The sequence below is a fragment of the Salvelinus fontinalis genome, chromosome 1 (genome assembly GCF_029448725.1).
Source record: "Salvelinus fontinalis isolate EN_2023a chromosome 1, ASM2944872v1, whole genome shotgun sequence".
Taxonomy (NCBI): domain Eukaryota; kingdom Metazoa; phylum Chordata; class Actinopteri; order Salmoniformes; family Salmonidae; genus Salvelinus; species Salvelinus fontinalis.
In genome coordinates, this window is record NC_074665.1 from 70,578,917 (window position 1) to 70,596,669 (window position 17,753).

Genomic DNA, 17,753 nt, shown 5'->3' on the forward strand with positions numbered 1-17,753 from the left:
CCATGCTAGATTACGGAGAAGTCATTTATAGAAAGGCAGGTAAGGGTGCTCTCGAGAGGTTGATGCTTATTTATAAAACCCTTTTAGTACTCATTCCCCCCTATCTGACATACCTACTGCAGCCCTCATCCTCCACATACAACACTCATTCTTTAACAGTCACATTCTGTTAAAGATCCCCATAGCACACCATCCCTGGGCCGCTCCTCTTTTCAGTTCGCTGCAACTAGCGACTGGAACGAGCTACAAAAAACACCCAAACTGGACCGTTTTATCTCCATCTCTTCATTCAAAGACTCAATCATGGACACTCTTACTGACAGTTTTAGCTGCTTCGACTGATGTATTGTTGTCTCTACCTTCTTGCCCTTTGTGCTGTTGTCTGTGCCCAATAATGATTGTTTAAAAATAAAGGAGAGCCGCACACTCTAGGAGCTATATTTTTATTTTATTTTTAATCCTAGCCCCCGTCCCCGCAGGAGGCGTTTGCCTTCTGATAGGCCGTCATTGTTAATAAGAATTTGTTCTTAAGTGACTTGCCTAGTTAAATAAAGGTAAAATAAAAAAAACATGAATAATCCAAAAGTTACATTACTGATTACAATTTTGGACAGGTAACTAGTATCTAACGGATAACATTTAGAAAGTAACCTACCCAATCCTGGCTATTGCTGCACACATGTACAATGTACACATACCGGTAGGATACATACTATTACACAAACACCGCTAATTTACATAACCAACTTCACCCTAATCACAGAACAACACATATTGACATGCTGTCCCGTATTGCTTGCAAAGAGTGTATCCTGTTTCCAGTGCCGCACGCAAAAGCTAACTTTATGAATAGCCTACAATTAGATATAATCGCCATCTACCACACATTTTCAAACCACATTGCATGAAGTTGTCTCTGCTTTTAACAAACACAAAAACTCTTTGACCACTCATTCTATTTTCCTCACAACATACAGTGGGGCAAAAAAGTATTTAGTCAGCCACCAATTGTGCAAGTTCTCCCACTTAAAAAGATGAGAAAGGCCTGTAATTTTCATCATAGGTACACTTCAACTATGATAGACAAAATAAGGAAAGAAATGCAGAAAATCACATTGTAGGATTTTTTATGAATTTATTTGCAAATTATGGTGGAAAATAAGTATTTGGTCACCTACAAACAAGCAAGATTTCTGGCTCTCACAGACCTGTAACTTCTTCTTTAAGAGGCTCCTCTGTCCTCCACTCGTTACCTGTATTAATGGCACCTGTTTTGAACTTGTTATCAGTATAAAAGACACCTGTCCACAACCTCAAACAGTCACACTCCAAACTCTACTATGGCCAAGACCAAAGAGCTGTCAAAGGACACCAGAAACAAAATTGTAGACCTGCACCAGGCTGGGAAGACTGAATCTGCAATAGGTAAGCAGCTTGGTTTGAAGAAATCAACTGTGGGAGCAATTATTAGTAAATGGAAGACATACAAGACCACTGATAATCTCCCTCGATCTTGGGCTCCACGCAAGATCTCACCCCGTGGGGTCAAAATGATCACAGGAACGGTGAGCAAAAATCCCAGAACCACACGGGGGGACCTAGTGAATGAACTGCAGAGAGCTGGGACCAAAGTAACAAAGCCTATGCAAGGGCATTGAAGATGAAACGTGGCTGGGTCTTTCAGCATGACAATGATCCCAAACACACCGCCCGGGCAACGAAGGAGTGGCTTCGTAAGAAGCATTTCAAGGTCCTGGAGTGGCCTAGCCAGTCTCCAGATCTCAACCCCATAGAAAATCTTTGGAGGGAGTTGAAAGTCCGTGTTGCCCAGCAACAGCCCCAAAACATCACTGCTCTAGAGGAGATCTGCATGGAGGAATGGGCCAAAATACCAGCAACAGTGTGTGAAAACCTTGTGAAGACTTACAGAAAACGTTTGACCTCTGTCATTGCCAACAAAGGGTATATAACAAAGTATTGAGATAAACTTTTGTTATTGACCAAATACTTATTTTCCACCATAATTTGCAAATAAATTCATTAAAAATCCTATAATGTGATTTTCTGGAGAAAAAAATTCTCATTTTGTCTGTCATAGTTGAAGTGTACCTATGATGACAATTACAGACCTCTCTCATCTTTTTAAGTGGGAGAACTTGCACAATTGGTGGCTGACTAAATACTTTTTTGCCTCACTGTAAGTGCTGCAACCTTAAGTTACCCAAATGGAAAGGCCACCTGGTATCATACAATTCTCTGCAATGAAATGTACTTTCAACACGTGTAGGAAGCCAGGAATCAAATCATTAGTAAAAGCTGAAAGATTTATGCAATCTGAAAAGAAGCCAGAGTGTACTAGCGTTTGATGGAAACCGTTCCGACCCAGTTCTCGGCCTTACTATTCACACTTCAGGTTAAATGAAAAACAAATTAAAACTCAATACCACAGATACAATGCACAGAGACATTATAGTCCACCGATGCTTTTACCTTCTAAATAAAAAACAAAGGCACACCAGGCCTTAAATACAAATCACATGCAGTTTTTTTTCCATTCATTTGTAAAAAGTCTTTCATCTGTAATTTGAGAAAATAAGGAGAACAATGTTGGCATAACAGTTTAGCTACCATCAAAAGTCTACTATCAAAATTGGAAACAATGTTTCAATTTTAAGATTTGCCGATAGGACGAAATACAACGCTTCTACATGGAGCATGCGCGTGGACCATTGAGACCCGCAAGCAACTTCTTCGCAACCCTGGGGTGTATTCCTTACGTAAACTGTTTACCATTTAAGAACCAAATGGAAACAAACAGAGCAAAACGGGAGTTTATATTGGACAAATTCAGGTAGGTCACCTCCACGTTTCATTCTGTTTGCTTCCGTTTAAAAACTTCTTAGGGCCAGGGGTTCTGCTAGCAAAACCCCTCGACAACATTCCGACAACATTCCGCTGAAAAGGCAGCGCGGGAAATTGAAAAATATTTTTTTTAAATATGAAACTTTCACACAATAAACTTCTTGTTAATCTACCCATCGTGTCCGATTTCAAAAAGGCTTTACAGCGAAAGCACAACATATGATTATGTTAGGTCAGAGCCAAGTCACAAAAACACACACAGCCATATTTCCAGCCAAAGATAGGAGTCACAAAAAGCAGAAATATGATTGTGATTTTGTGATTTTGCAGAGAGCCACCAGAGAGCCATCATTTCACAGAAATACTCATAATAAACATTGATAAAAGATACAAGTGTTATTCACAGAATTAAAGATAGACTTCTCTTTAATGCAACTGCTGTGTCAGATTTCAAAAATACTTTACGGAGAAAGCACACCATGCAATTATCTGAGTACAGAGCTCAGACGACAAAATTAGCCAAAGAAATATCCGCCATGTTGGAGTCAACATTAGTCAGAAATAGCATTATAAATATTCACTTACCTTTGATGATCTTCATCAGAATGCACTCCCAGGAATCCCAGTTCCACAATAAATGTTTGATTTGATCGATAAAGTTCATAATTTATGTCCAAATTCCTCCTTGTTGTTAGCGCGTTCAGCCCAGTAATCCATCTTCATGAGGCGCGAGCACTACGTCCAGACAAAGTCCAAAAGTTCCGTTACAGACCGTAGAAACATTTGAAACGATGTATAGAATCGATCTTTAGGATGATTTTAACATAAATCTTCAATAATGTTACAACCGGAGAAATCCTTTGTCTGTAGAAAAGCCATGGAACGAGAGCTACCACTCACGTGAACGAGCGTCAGAGTTTGTGGCACTCTGCCAGACCACTCACTCAAAGAGCACTTATGAGCACCTCCTTTACAGTAGAAGCCTCAAACAAGTTTCTAAAGACGGTTGACATCTAGTGGAAGCCTTAGGAAGTGCATAATGACCCCATAGACACTGTGTATTCGATAGGCCAAGCTTTCAAAAACTACAAACCTCAGATTTCCCACTTCCTGGTTGGATTTTTCTCAGGTTTTTGCCTGCCATATGAGTTCTGTTATACTCACAGACATCATTCCAACAGTTTTAGAAACTTCAGAGTGTTTTCTATCCAATACTACTAATAATATGCATATATTAGCATCTGGGACTGAGTAGGAGGCAGTTTACCCTGGGCACGCTTTTCATCCTAAAGTGAAAATGCTGCCCCTATCCCAAACAGGTTTTAAGAAACGTTTTGTAACAGAATCGTTGGATTGAAATCACCCCAAAAAGTAAATTAAAACATGGGCGTTTACAATTGCTTGTAACCACTGTCTGCAACATTTTCTCAACATAGAAGTCCAAAAGTAACTCCCTGATAAAAATGTTTTGGTCTAAAATAGTCTAGCAACAAGTCTTAACAGATGTTTGACTCATGGATTGTTCTACTACAGGTGACAGCCCTGAAAAAAAAACACAGGGAAGCATTGTCTATAGCCCAATTAAGCCAGTAGCCTGATAGGCCTAGAGCAAAGTCTACCCAAATCACCTTAACATAAACACACAATTATTTTCTAAGGCAAAACCAATCGCTGAATGGCTTCTTATTCGGGTCAAATAGGCCTTGTGGCGATGTGCCTGTGAACTGTTTTCTTCCGTCTCTACCCACAAACATACTGAGCATACAAAACATTAAGAACACCTGCTCTTTCCATGACATAGACTGACCAGGTGAATCCAGGTGAAAGTTATGACCCCTTATTGATGTCACCTGTTAAATCCACTTCAATCAGTGTAGTTAAAGGGGAGGAGACGGGTTAAAGAAGGATTTTTAAACGTTGAGACAATTGAGACATGGATTGTGTAGGTGTGCCATTGAGGATGAATGGGCAAGACAACAGTGCCTTTGAACGAGGTATGGTAGTAGGTGCCAGACGCACCGGTTTGTGTCAGAAACTGCAACTTTCCCGTATGTATCTCAGACGAATTGGAGTTAACATAGGCCAGCATCAATGTTCCCTGTAAGCTAAGAATGGACACACAGCTCCCCTCTGACTGCTGTGCAGAAGAAATATGAGCCTGTGCAAAGAAGCACGAGATTGAAATTCACTCAACCTTCTACAGTTTTCCCCTTTAGTCAACACTGTCAACGTTTCGCTCAACTGTTGGAATTGTGATCAAATCAATGCAATATTAGCCAATTTCAATATACCGAAACAAAACAAACTATGCAAGATTTTGTATGCAAAAACTGACTGTGCAAGAGATTTTCTTGTAGGCAGAGCGCAATGGAGTAGGATTCTATTGCATTGAAAGGCATGATTCATGTTTGTACTCTAAATTGGAATAGGATTCTATTGCATTGACAAGCACGACTCAGGCTACTATTCTACACAGACCAGTACTCTACACAGACCAGTGCGCAATAACCAATCGGAGCTGCAGTCGGCCTATTTGCAGATAGTCATTGCCATATATGGATCTGTGCCATTCACTTTGAACTGGACTGTGTTTAGGCTACAGTATGAGCTGTCACAAGTAGATGCGCTTGTTTTGAGATCAAAGTGAGAGCTCCATGTAACCATGTGTGCACATTTGTTCATATTCTTTGCTAGTTAGTGAGTTATTAGCTCAGTTATAGATCATTTCTAGTCAACAATTGGGGAGTGGTTGCTTCAAACAAGAGCACAAAATGTGGACCGTCTTTGAAAAGCGAGTCAGGTAAAGAGCTTTCTTATGTCTAAATTAAAGGGGAATTTGTTTTATTTTAAGACAGCCTTGAATAAGCTAAGTAGCCAATAGGCAGAACATAATTTGTCTGATTTTCTGTAATAATGGTATGGGAATAACAATGAATTTTATTTTGTACAGTGGTTTCTTGCATCAGACACAACATTTTCAGTCACCTCCTTGACCGAAGGACAAGTGGTTATAAACAGGTTAATTTCAATCCCTGTAGGTTTTTTTTTCAAAAGTCTCTTAGTGTTGAACACCACACATTAGCTACTACTGTAGGCTGAATGATAGAACAGATATTTCCATGTTAAAATGTTATGTGATGCATTTTTCTCCATCATTGTTTTTGATGGTAGGCCACTCTGGTAGGCCTACATTATGATCAAATAGCCACAGTAGCCTACTTGTAACTTAAAGGGTGTAGCCTCAGTGTTCACAGTAAAAAGGGCCGAAAGTTGCAGAAAATTGTATTCATTTTCAAATTTGCGCTCAGCATACTCTGAAATGTTATTTGTGCCCAAATTTTGGGGGGGAAATATTGGCCAGCGTCCCTGTGGAACGCTTTCGACATCTTGTAGAGTCCATACACCAACGAATGTAGGCTGTTCTGAGGGCAAAAGGGGTGGAGCTCAATATTAGGAAGATGTTCCTAATGTTTGGTATACCCAGTGTAAAATATCGCTAAAGCAGTTAACATTCTGTTTTTAAGACATTGTGGTATAACAAACGCCAGAGTCTGATTACTATTAGGCTATAATTTACTTTGTGGCAGACACCATTCTGCAACCCATCCGGCTCCAGAAGAGATGAATGAGTTTCCATGGTCCTATTGGCCTATTATAAGCCAACAAGACAATGGAGGTCTATCAACACCGCATTCACAGCCCCACTTATAAGGTCGCTAACCATGGAACTGCTTGTTGCTTGTTGCTTGTCTCTGTTCCTCAGGTCGGTACATAGAGAACCATGGAGTGATCCACAATATTTGGTTCAACACTACGACCCAGGAGAAGAAACAGTACTACATGACCCAGTTTGTGGATTCCTACTGGGACAACGGGAGTCTGCCCATCTGGATAACAGCGCAGAGACAAGTGGGTGCAACACACACAAACACACAAATAATCTCATTCTCTCTTCTCTCTCATACCTTTCTTAATTCCTTCCACATCCCTTGGTGGGTCTGAAGCTACTGTATAATTGTAATGTATTACAGCTCCGTTATAAATAAAGTTAGAATCATTTTCACCCTTTTTTCTGCCATGCAGGGTCTGAAGGCAGGCTCCCTCCACTTCCCCGGCACGGCCGCCACCTACAAAGGTGAGAGAGTGAAGGTCAGCCAGGTGGAACCTCGTTTCTATGAGCACAACAATGAGACAGACTGGAGGATCAATATCGACAAGGTGATTGGTCAGTGGTTCTCCAAGGAGGACCTAGACTTTGTGTCTTTGTACTTTGGTGAACCAGATGCAACGGGACACAAGTATGGACCAGATTCCCCGGAGCGCCGGGAGATGGTCCAACAAGTGGACCGGACCGTGGGATACATCCGTGATACCACCCGGAATCATGGCCTCTCTGATCGGCTCAACATCATTATCACTGCTGATCACGGAATGACCACTGTGCTCCGGAATGGCCTGGTCAACGAGATCATCCTGTCCGAGATTCCGGGATTTGACTTCCGGGATATCAAGTTCCAACTTGTGGATTATGGACCAACAGGAATGCTTCTCCCCAGAGAGGGATTGCTGGAGAAGGTGTACCAGGCCCTGAAAGGGGGCCACCCTCACCTGCATGTGTATAAGAAGGAGGACATGCCTGGTAGGCTTCACTATAGTAACCACCCTCGCCTCCTGCCCCTGATTCTCTTCGCTGATCAAGGATATGTCATCAATGGCGTGAGTGTGCCGAAACAGTGTCCTAACAGTACTATATTGTTGTTCTTTATACACGCTACTCAGAAGACGGGCCTAATTTTTCCTGATCAGGTCATGTGGTCAGAACAAACTCTCTTCATACTGTCTTGATGGCATGCATTGAAGTTCTGTTACCAAAAACCATTGCAATCTCTGCACTAAAACCCTATAAGCACTCTTTCGTTATCATCTGTACAGTTTTTCCCAGTCCAGTTCAACAAGGGAGAGCACGGCTATGATAACCAGATGATGGACATGAAGCCGTTCTTCAGAGCTGCGGGGCCTGACTTCGAGAAGAACCTGGCTGTGGGACCCTTTGAGACGGTCAACGTGTACCCGCTGATGTGCCACCTCCTGGGCATCAAACCGGAGGTCAACGATGGGTCCCTGGAGGTCACCCGCCAGATGCTGGTTCCCAAGAAGGACCAGGGATCCTATGAGAGTAAGCCTTTTAGTTTCTAATTTATTGACAGAACATTTATGTGCAGAACAACATAGGATATTCAAAATGTGAATGCTGCTTGGACAGAATTATAAACTTTTCCTATTCCCCATTAAGTGGGTTTACCAATGGAATTACATTAGTCTTTTGTACTTTTGGCTTCATAATAAAGAAACATATTTTGATCACATGAAAGTGAGCTTTTATTTGTCATCAACTGTTAACAGGTTAGTAATCAATATCAACAACAAAAAGCTTAAATGTTGAGGAAATGAATTTAGCTTGACCAAGAACAGAATCATAAGGTGTCTTTTTCTTACACTCCATTGCTCAAGTTTACCCAGGGAATTATATGACCCTTATCTCACGTTGTTGAACCTTTGCCTTTATAGAGAAACATGTTTTGAATACATCAGTAAGATCTACCAAAATGCCTATCCCATGATAACAATATTTCCCTTACTAGTTCTAAACCTTGAACCGTGCAGATGTATCTGATAAACTATATAACATATTCTGATAGTAAATGTTGCAGATCCATATCTTGTTTTATGCCTTGATATGAGAACGTAATCTAACAGGATGATCGCCATGTGGGTGTGTCCTACACAGCAAATTCCCCAGTGTTAAATGAACACTAAAGTGTGGACCCATATAGACAGTACTGACACTTTACACATTGCTTTGTGTAAAGCTTTTTTGCATATTTCCCAGAGTGCTTTGGTTTTCATGAGAATTATTGAGTTACCACATGACTGAATTTGTTAGTGACAGAGACATCCTTGTTGCATACATCCAATTTATTCCTATGTACTTTACCAAGTGAGATTCTGAGTGAATATGTTATCATTTAAGGTCCCGAACAGACATTCTGATTCCCATCTAAAATAGGCTTTTGAGTGGCTAACATATCATAATATTTTTGGGGGATAGAAATGCTCAAAGTTAAGGAAAAAAAATGTTTCTCTCATGGCTTTCCTTCTAACTACCAGGAAGTTTGAAAAGACAGACTGAGTGGGCGGGGAACTTATATTCATGAGCTCACCTTGACTGACAGCTCTTTGACTGATAGCTCAACAAACTTGGATGCAGTGAGCAGTTGCACTAAAATCATCTCAAGCTAATTTGGTGATACACAGAGCAACTCAAACAACATTGAAATTGCATCACTAACCAGGTTTCCATCCTACCTTTTTCTCACCGATTGGTAGTTAGTCTTGTCCCATCGCTGCAACTCCCGTACGGACTTAGGAGAGGCGAAGGTCGAGAGCCATGTGTCCTCTAAAACACAATCCCGCCAAGCCGCACTGCTTGCTTAACCCAGAAGCCAGCCGCACCAAAGTGTCAGAGGAAACACCGTAGAACTGGTGCCCGTAGTCAGCGTACATGCACCCGGCCCACAACAAGGAGTCGCAGAGGGCGGTGGAACAAGAACATCCCGGCCTGCCAAATCCTCAATTCTGCGCTGCCTCATGGGTCTCCTGGTCACGCCCAGGTGCGACACAACCTGGGATCAAACCTGGGTCTGTAGTGACACCTCTAGCACTGCAATGCAGTGCTATTGACCACTGCGCCACTCCGCAGGCCCTCCATGCAACCTTTTTATGCAAGTAAAGTACATGTTAAATAAAAAATGTCATGACAGGCATCAAATCAAAGTGTATTTGTCACGTGCGCCTAATACAACAGGTGTAGACCTTACAGTGAAATGCTTACTAAGCAATAGTGCAAAAAAGGTATTAGGTGAACAAATGGTAAGTAAAGAAATAAAAACAACAGTTAAAAGACAGTGAAAAACAGTAGTGAGGCTATACAGTAGCGAGGCTATAAAAGTAGCGAGGCTACATACAGACACCGGTTAGTCAGGCTGATTGAGGTAGAATGTACATGTAGATATGGTTAAAGTGACTATGCATATATGATGAACAGAGAGTAGCAGTAGTGTAAACAGGGGTTGGTGGATGATGGGTGGCGGGACACAATGCCGAAATCCCGGTTAGCCAATGTGCGGGAGCACTGGTTGGTCGGGCCAATTGAGGTAGTATGTACATGAATGTATAGTTAAAGTGACTATGCATATATGATAAACTTGATGGAAACAGCACATTTTTCAGGAAAAATGTCCAAATGACAACAAAATAAAACACGCTAGACAAGGTGGGAACATTTTGTGTCTGGAAAATTAAATATGCTAGAAACTATGTAAGAAACCCTTTTATGAGCAAATATTGATATAATAACCCTCATATCAAAGTGAACTTGGAGTCACCCGATGACATGTTGTGTGGTCCTCCCACTACAACTCGTCGGGGAAGCATGCAGGTTATTAGTCTACAGATTAAATCAATTATGATGAACTTCACAGGGTGGTGAAAGTGCAAGGTGATGAGCTTGATGCTCCTTTCTAATAAATATCGAGGATCTTATTCTGTTGACATGATCATTGATGCTTGGCAGCTCTTTGACAAATGAAAAAAATTATCTTGCTCTTTTGTCCACAATAATCTTATCACGTAGGCTATATGTGCGCTCTAGCCAACAGCATGCAGATGCATCTGTATCTAGAGCGCATGTGCCAATGCAGAAGTGTACACACTTGCTATATAATGCAATTTTTTTGTTGAGAAAACCATCAGTGGAGTTGAAAATGTGATGCAAACACATTTAACTTTTTTTTTTATGTATCTCCACCACCTGTGCTCTGTTGGCTAGAGTGCACATAGTAATACCATGGGAACACTTGCTATAAAATACAACATGCCATTTATTCGGTACTTGAGAATTTAAACAATGAATAAGAAATAAGAGTTTTTGTATGAGGACACAGTCTTGAAAAATCTGTGTCTTCGCGCGTCATGAGGAAGTTGCGCAGCTGCTAAAATTGGTTTCCTATTGAACTTACTTCTTTCCGAAATATATATTTGTAACTGTATTCCTCCTCCTCTTCAACCAAAGAGGAGGAGTAGTGATTGAACCAAGGCGCAGCGTTGTGAAATGACATATTTTAATTAAACAAGACGGGAAAAACACGAAACGAAAACACTTGAATAATTAACAAAATAACGTAGACAAACCTGAACATACGAACTTACAATAAAACACGAAGAACGCACGAACAGGGAAAATAGACTACACAAAAATGGCGATGTACAAACAAGCCGAACAGTCCCGTATGATGCAACAAACACTGACACAGGAGACAACCACCCACACCGAACACTGTGAAACAACCTACCTAAATATGACTCTCAATTAGAGGAAACGCCAAACACCTGCCTCTAATTGAGAGCCATACCAGGCAACCCTTAAACCAACATAGAAACAGAAAACATAGAATGCCCACCCAAACTCACGTCCTGACCAACTAACACATACAACAAACTAACAGAAATAGGTCAGGAACGTGACAATATTATAGTTTGATGACATTTTAGGGTATCTGAGGAGTAAATACAAACTTATTTTGACTTGTTGAAACAAAGTTTAGGGGTAGATTTTTGGATTCCTTTCTCTGCAAGTTGAACGACTGGATTACTCAAATCAATGGTGCCAACTATACAGACTTTTTGGGATATAAAAAGGATTTTATCTAACAAAACGACACTACATGTTATCTCTGGGATGTGTTAACATGACAATGACAACATTTCAATGACCCTCCCCCCTCCCCCCTGTTCCATGCTGGCTGAAGACCTAGCTAGCCACTAACTAGCTAACACCAGGCACAAATGAATAGTGCCATAGATGAATAGTATAAACTTTTAGTTATATTTGTTGACACCCCACAGTCAAGTTTTGGCACCAGTGGAGTAGCTATTTAGCTATATAAACCACGCCCCTCCGCAAACGCACCTTCTCCGATGTTGGTTACAAGGCAATACTTATTTACACTAGGTAAGAAAATATCATGTTGCTTTTGGTGTAATACAATTAGAATTAGGGTGATGTCACCCTATCCCCTTAATAATCCAACTGGTTGACATGGGGGAGTGGTCCAGTAACTATGATCAAACTTCATCAATAAGAATTTGTTCTTATTAACTGACTTGCCTAGTTAAATACATGTAAAACAAACAAAAAAAATAACTGTATCAATGTAGAAGCAACAGTAATTTTTCTAACTTTGGTCATCATACTTTCATCTAGTTTCAACCGAATATCCAATTTTATGAAAAACATGATTTTGACCGTTCATGACCTTTAAAAAGACCCTGCTGCTTGGTGAACCCAGAAGAAAACCAATTAAAACCCGAGTTAATGGTTAAATTATTAAATTACCCCATGTTTTGGTCATCTGAACAACCCAACATGTTGGGTTATTCACACAACCTGTCACATTATGCTGGCTTGCAAAGTGATGTGTAATTCCTGTTGAAATCAAGCCATATTGGGGATATCCAACCTTCAGAATTTTTTATTACCCACAACTGCATTCAGAATGACCGCCAGGGTTGGGAAAACTGAAATTTGAGAGTACCTAAAGCATATATACTGGAACAACTGTTTCAGTAAAGGGTGAATTAAATAAAAGTAACATATTGGATTAGTTAAGAAAATGTATGTAATTTATATTTGAGAAGCATAAGATTGATTGATTGATTAATTCGTGTAAATGAAAAAATGTAGACATTGAAACAGATAATTCATAAAAACAACCTGCGATAGAGCATTTTGTGAAGTCTGATAATGATGGGCTTGGTTTTGGTTTAGCTCTGGTTATTAACACCAACACTGGGTTTATTTTACACCAAAGAGTGTTAGTTCAACATTTACAGAAGTAATTGTTATGTTTTAGAGCATAGGCCCTCAAAATGAGGCCTTATGAAATATGTATTGTGTTTAATAATACAATTTGATTGATAACATTCTCTTGGGATCTCACTTGGTGAAGTCCACAGGATTGAAAATGGTTGAATGCAAGAACCATGTCTCTGTCACTAACAAATATAATCATGGGTGGTAACTCTAAAAATTCTCTCAAAAGGCAAGGCACTCTGGGAAATAAAGCTTTACACCAAGGAGTGTGTTAACTTTTCAGTGTCTATATGGGTCCACAATTTCAGTGTTCATTTAAAACTGAGAATTTGCTGTGTATCAACAAACAGATTAGAGCACAACTTGTCATACAGACTCTGAAATTACAAAAGGTTAAAGTTTGTGTTTGTGTGCGTGTGGGCAGGCGCGCGTGCGCACGTGTGTCCAGTGGTACACACTCAGAATACACCCACTGCATTCAGTCCTGCTTCTCCTGGCAGTACACTGCACTATGATAGTCTAACTTATTTGCAAATGTTTTCCAGACAGGGACATCCAGTGGGATCTATTCATCGGCCTGTCATCGGTCGCTGGTATATTAGCGCTGGTGTTTGTTGTCACCACAGCTCATGCCATGTTGAAAAGGACTAAAATGGACCGGAGGTAGGCTACATTTGAATGTCCTTCTCAGAGGACAATACTTTTTATTGTATTCTATTGTATTGTAATCTGTCTCAGCAACATCTTCACATGACTTCCACACGTCTGTAGTACTGACTACTACCTTGCCCTCACTTTCTGTTACAGATCTGAAGTCACCCACGAGGATCTCAATGAAAAAGAGTCCGATAAACAAACCTCCTTTTGAAAACCATTACCTTTGTGGGAAGTCAATTGTTTAACAAGTTATTGAAATTCTGTGTGATTTGAGTGCTAATATCCTAGTTTAACCAAACAGAATGTCATTTTTATACCAATGCAATATAAATCTGTATCAGTGTACCAGGAAGACCAACACCCTAACTCTAACCATAGCTCTAACCCTGGCTTCATGTCCACACACGGTTCAACCCTACAATATGTTTCAAAACCAATAACAAGCTTATTGATTATGCTGCACTCGCTATGTCTAGGGGTCTTAGGCCTACATGGTCTGTAACCAGATTTTATGTGTGCATAAATGTGAGAGGTATGTGTTTCTGACCAGGTGTTCGGATGCATGTACCCAGAAGATCGCAACCTTAACTTGGAGCTATACAGTAGAGCTATGCAAACACCACAATCGAGTTCCTTTGAACACTGAGTTAAATGGGGAACACTGCAGCGTAGTTCAATATTTAACACTTTCAAAAGTGTTATTTTAACACCAGTACAGTGGACTTATATGTTCACTGAAAATAGTGTATGTTTTACACTGTCAGAGTTAAAGGTACACCATTGATTTTACTGTGCAGCTGCCCAATCAGATTATTGTTATTTCTAAATGGTGACCAAAATACATACAGTACTGTATATACAAAAATAAACCAAAGGCCACATTGCCACCAAGAAAAAAACCTGCATCCTCCCAAGTCTACAAGCTTACACACTAATCTCCCCTACAAAGGCAAAATGCAGTAACTACCCTTTTGATCAAAATTGAGTTAAGACTGAAATCAGGCTCTGTAGCATCTGTATTTTATTCTTGTGACAATGTGTCCTGGTCAAATGTTGTTCAGTCAGAGGAAATGGAATGTGAAATTTGCAGTAACTACAAAATACAAGTAGAAACCAAGGCAAACAGCAGTAACTAAAGTTACTGCACTTTGGCTTAGTCCCAGCATGTTTTGACTGCAGTAACTACACTACCGTTCAAAAGTTTGGGGTCACTTAGAAATGTCCTTGTTTTTGAAAGAAAAGCTATTTTTTTGTCCATTAAAATAACATCAAATTGATCAGAATTACAGAATAGACATTGCTAATGTTGTAAATGACTATTGTCTATAGTTTTTTTAGGGAATATCTACATAGGCGTACAGAGGCCCATTATCAGCAACCATCATTCTGTGTTCCAATGGCACGTTGTGTTAGCTAATCAAAGTTTATAATTTTAAAAGGCTAATTGATCATTAGAAAACCCTTTTGCAAATATGTTGGCACAGCTGAAAACTGTTGTTCTGATTGAAGAAGCAATAAACTGTCCGCCTTTAGACTAGTTGAGTATCTGGAGCATCAGCATTTGTGGGTTCGATTACAGGCTCAAAATGGCCAGAAACAAAGACCTTTCTTCTGAAACTCGTAAGTCTATTCTTGTTATGAGAAATGAAGGCTATTCCATGTGATTTACATAAGTATTCAGATCCTTTACTCAGTACTTTGTTGAAGCACCTTTGGCAGCAATTACAGCCTCAAGTCATCTTGGGTATGGCGCTACAAACTTTGCACACCTGTATTTGTGGAGATTCTCCCATTCTTCTTCGCATGTCCTCTCAAACTCTATCAGGTTGGATGGGGAGCGTTGCTTCACAGCTATTTATAGGTCATGTCCGAGCTCTGGCTGGGCCACTCAAGGACATTCAGAGACATGTCCCGAAGCCACTCCTGCATTGTATTGGCTGTGTGCTTAGGGTCATTGTCCTGTTGGAAGGTGAACCTTCACTCTGGAGCAGGTTTTCATCAAGAATCTCTCAGTATTTTGCTCCGTTCATCTTTGCCTCGATCCTGACTAATCTACCAGTCCATGTGGCTGAAAAACATCCCCACAGCATGTTGCTTCCACCACCATGCTTTACCGTAGGGATGGTGCTAGGTTTCCTCCAGAAGTGACGCTTGGCATTCAGGCCAAATAGTTAAATCTTGGTTTCATCAGACCAGAGAATCTTGTTTCTCATGGCCTGAGAGTCCTTTAGGTGCCTTTTGGCAAACTCCAAGCGGGCAGTCATGTGCCTTATTACTGAGGAGTGGCTTCCGTCTGGCCACTCAACCATAAAGGTCTGATTGGTGGAGTGCTGCAGAGATGGTTGTCCATCTGGAAGGTTCTCCCATCTCCACAGAGGAACTCTGGAGCTCTAAGGCCCTTCTCCCCCAATTACTCAGTTTGACCAGCTCTAGGAGAAGTCTTGGTGGTTCCAAACTTCTTCCATTGAAGAATGATGGAGGCCACTGTGTTTTGGGGACCTTCAATGCTGCAGAAATGTTTTGGTACCCTTTCCCAGATCTGTGCCTTGACACAATCCTGTCTCGGAGCTCTACGGACAATTCCTTTGACCTCGTGCCTTGGTTTTTGGTCTGACATGCATTGTCAACTGTGCAACCTTATAAAGACAGGTGTGTGCCTTTCCAAATCATGTCCAATCAATTGAATTTACCACAGGTGAACTCCGATCAAGTTGTAGAAACATCTTAAGGGATGATCAAGCTCAATTTCGAGCCTCATAGCAAAGGGTCTGAATACTTATGTAAATAAGGTATTTCTGTTTTTTAATTTTAAGAGGTGTGCAAACATTCCTAAAAAATATGTTTTTATTTTTCTACATGAGGTATTGTGTGTAGATTGATAAAATAAAAAGGTTGAATCCATTTTAGAATAAGGCTGTAATGTAACAAAATGTGGAAAAAATAAAGGGATCTACATACTTTCTGAATGCACTGGATACAAGATTTCAGTAAGTGTTTAATTGATTATGTGTCAGTGTATGCGGCCGAGTGGATGGCCATGATTATAGGTTTGAGATGAGTGGAGGAGGTGAAACCACTGAGTGGTGATCTGCTCGGATTCGGCTGCAGTGTTTATTAGTGTGAAGACGGGAAGGTTGGAAAGGGGAGACTTGTTTGTGGGGATGATGGTGCTGTTCGTGGAATTGGAGTGGTGGTAAACTTTTGCTGGGTTCCCACCCATGTGGGTGTGGAGGGTAATGAGAAGGCCGACGTGGTGGCTGAGTGTGCTGTGATGAGAGAGGGTAGATATTCAGGTCCCTCTGGGCCTCAGGGACATCAAGTCCTTGATCCGGGCAAAAGGGCTCGAGCTTTGGCAAAGGGAGTGGGATGCTAGTAATAAGAGGAGGCAATTTTATTGCGTGCATCGGTCAGTAAAGGAAGAGGTGGGGAGTATGGGATGTAAGAGAGAGGAAGTTGTGTGGAGTAGACTACAGTTTGGCCACACAGGTTTGAATGCCACTTTGTGGATGATGGGGAGACATGAAACATGTCTGTGTGATGAGTGTTTAGTGGAGGAAACGGTGGAGCATGTGTTGATATTTTGTGAACTGTATGACGTAGATATATAAAAAATTGCCAGACTAGAGTCACCCAAGTTATAGACTGTTCTCTACTACCGCATGGCAAGTGGTACCGGAGCGCCAAGTCTAGGTCCAAAAGGCTCCTTAACAGCTTCTACCCCCAAGCCATAAGACTGCTGAACAATTCATCCAATGACCATTTTCTTAACACTATTTTCTTAAAACTGCATTGTTGGTTATTGGCTTGTAAGTAAGCATTTCATGGTAAGGTCGTATTTGGTGCATGTGACAAATACAATTTTATTTCAGATGCTGAGAGATTGTGTGAAAGGGTCAGAGTGACTGGATAGGGTTGGGTTTTGGGTGGTATAGTGGGGGGAAGGGAAGTGGTGTCTTGGGCTCTATTTCACTTTCTTAAAGGAGCAGGACCAATGAAGATACTTTTTCTTGCCACTGTACATTCAATTATGTGAACCCTTTGGAATTATCTGGATTTCTGCATAAATTGGTTATCAAATTTGAGCTGATCTTCATCTAAGTCACAACAATAGACACACATAGTGTGCTTAAACTAATAACACACAGATTATTGTATTTTTCTTGTCTATATTGAATACATAATTTAAACATTTACTGTGTAGGTTGGAAAAAGTATGTGAACCCCTAGGCTAATCACTTCTCCAAAAGCTAATTGGAGTCAGGAGTCAGCTAACCTGGAGTCCAATTAATGAGAGGAGATTGGA

General features: G+C 40.7%; 1 protein-coding gene across 1 annotated transcript in view; it reads left to right on the top strand.

Moving 5' to 3' along the window:
• The window catches only part of LOC129860870 (ectonucleotide pyrophosphatase/phosphodiesterase family member 7-like), a 28,167-nt gene extending 11,760 nt beyond the window's left edge, over window positions 1-16,407 (top strand). The window contains exons 2-6 of the mRNA XM_055931735.1: window positions 6,626-6,771; window positions 6,946-7,578; window positions 7,795-8,038; window positions 13,339-13,456; window positions 13,601-16,407. Of these exons, the coding sequence (XP_055787710.1) occupies window positions 6,626-6,771; window positions 6,946-7,578; window positions 7,795-8,038; window positions 13,339-13,456; window positions 13,601-13,661 (1,202 nt within the window). The 3' untranslated portion in view covers window positions 13,662-16,407. The remainder of the gene's footprint in view (window positions 1-6,625; window positions 6,772-6,945; window positions 7,579-7,794; window positions 8,039-13,338; window positions 13,457-13,600) is intronic.
• Window positions 16,408-17,753: the final 1,346 nt, after the last annotated feature.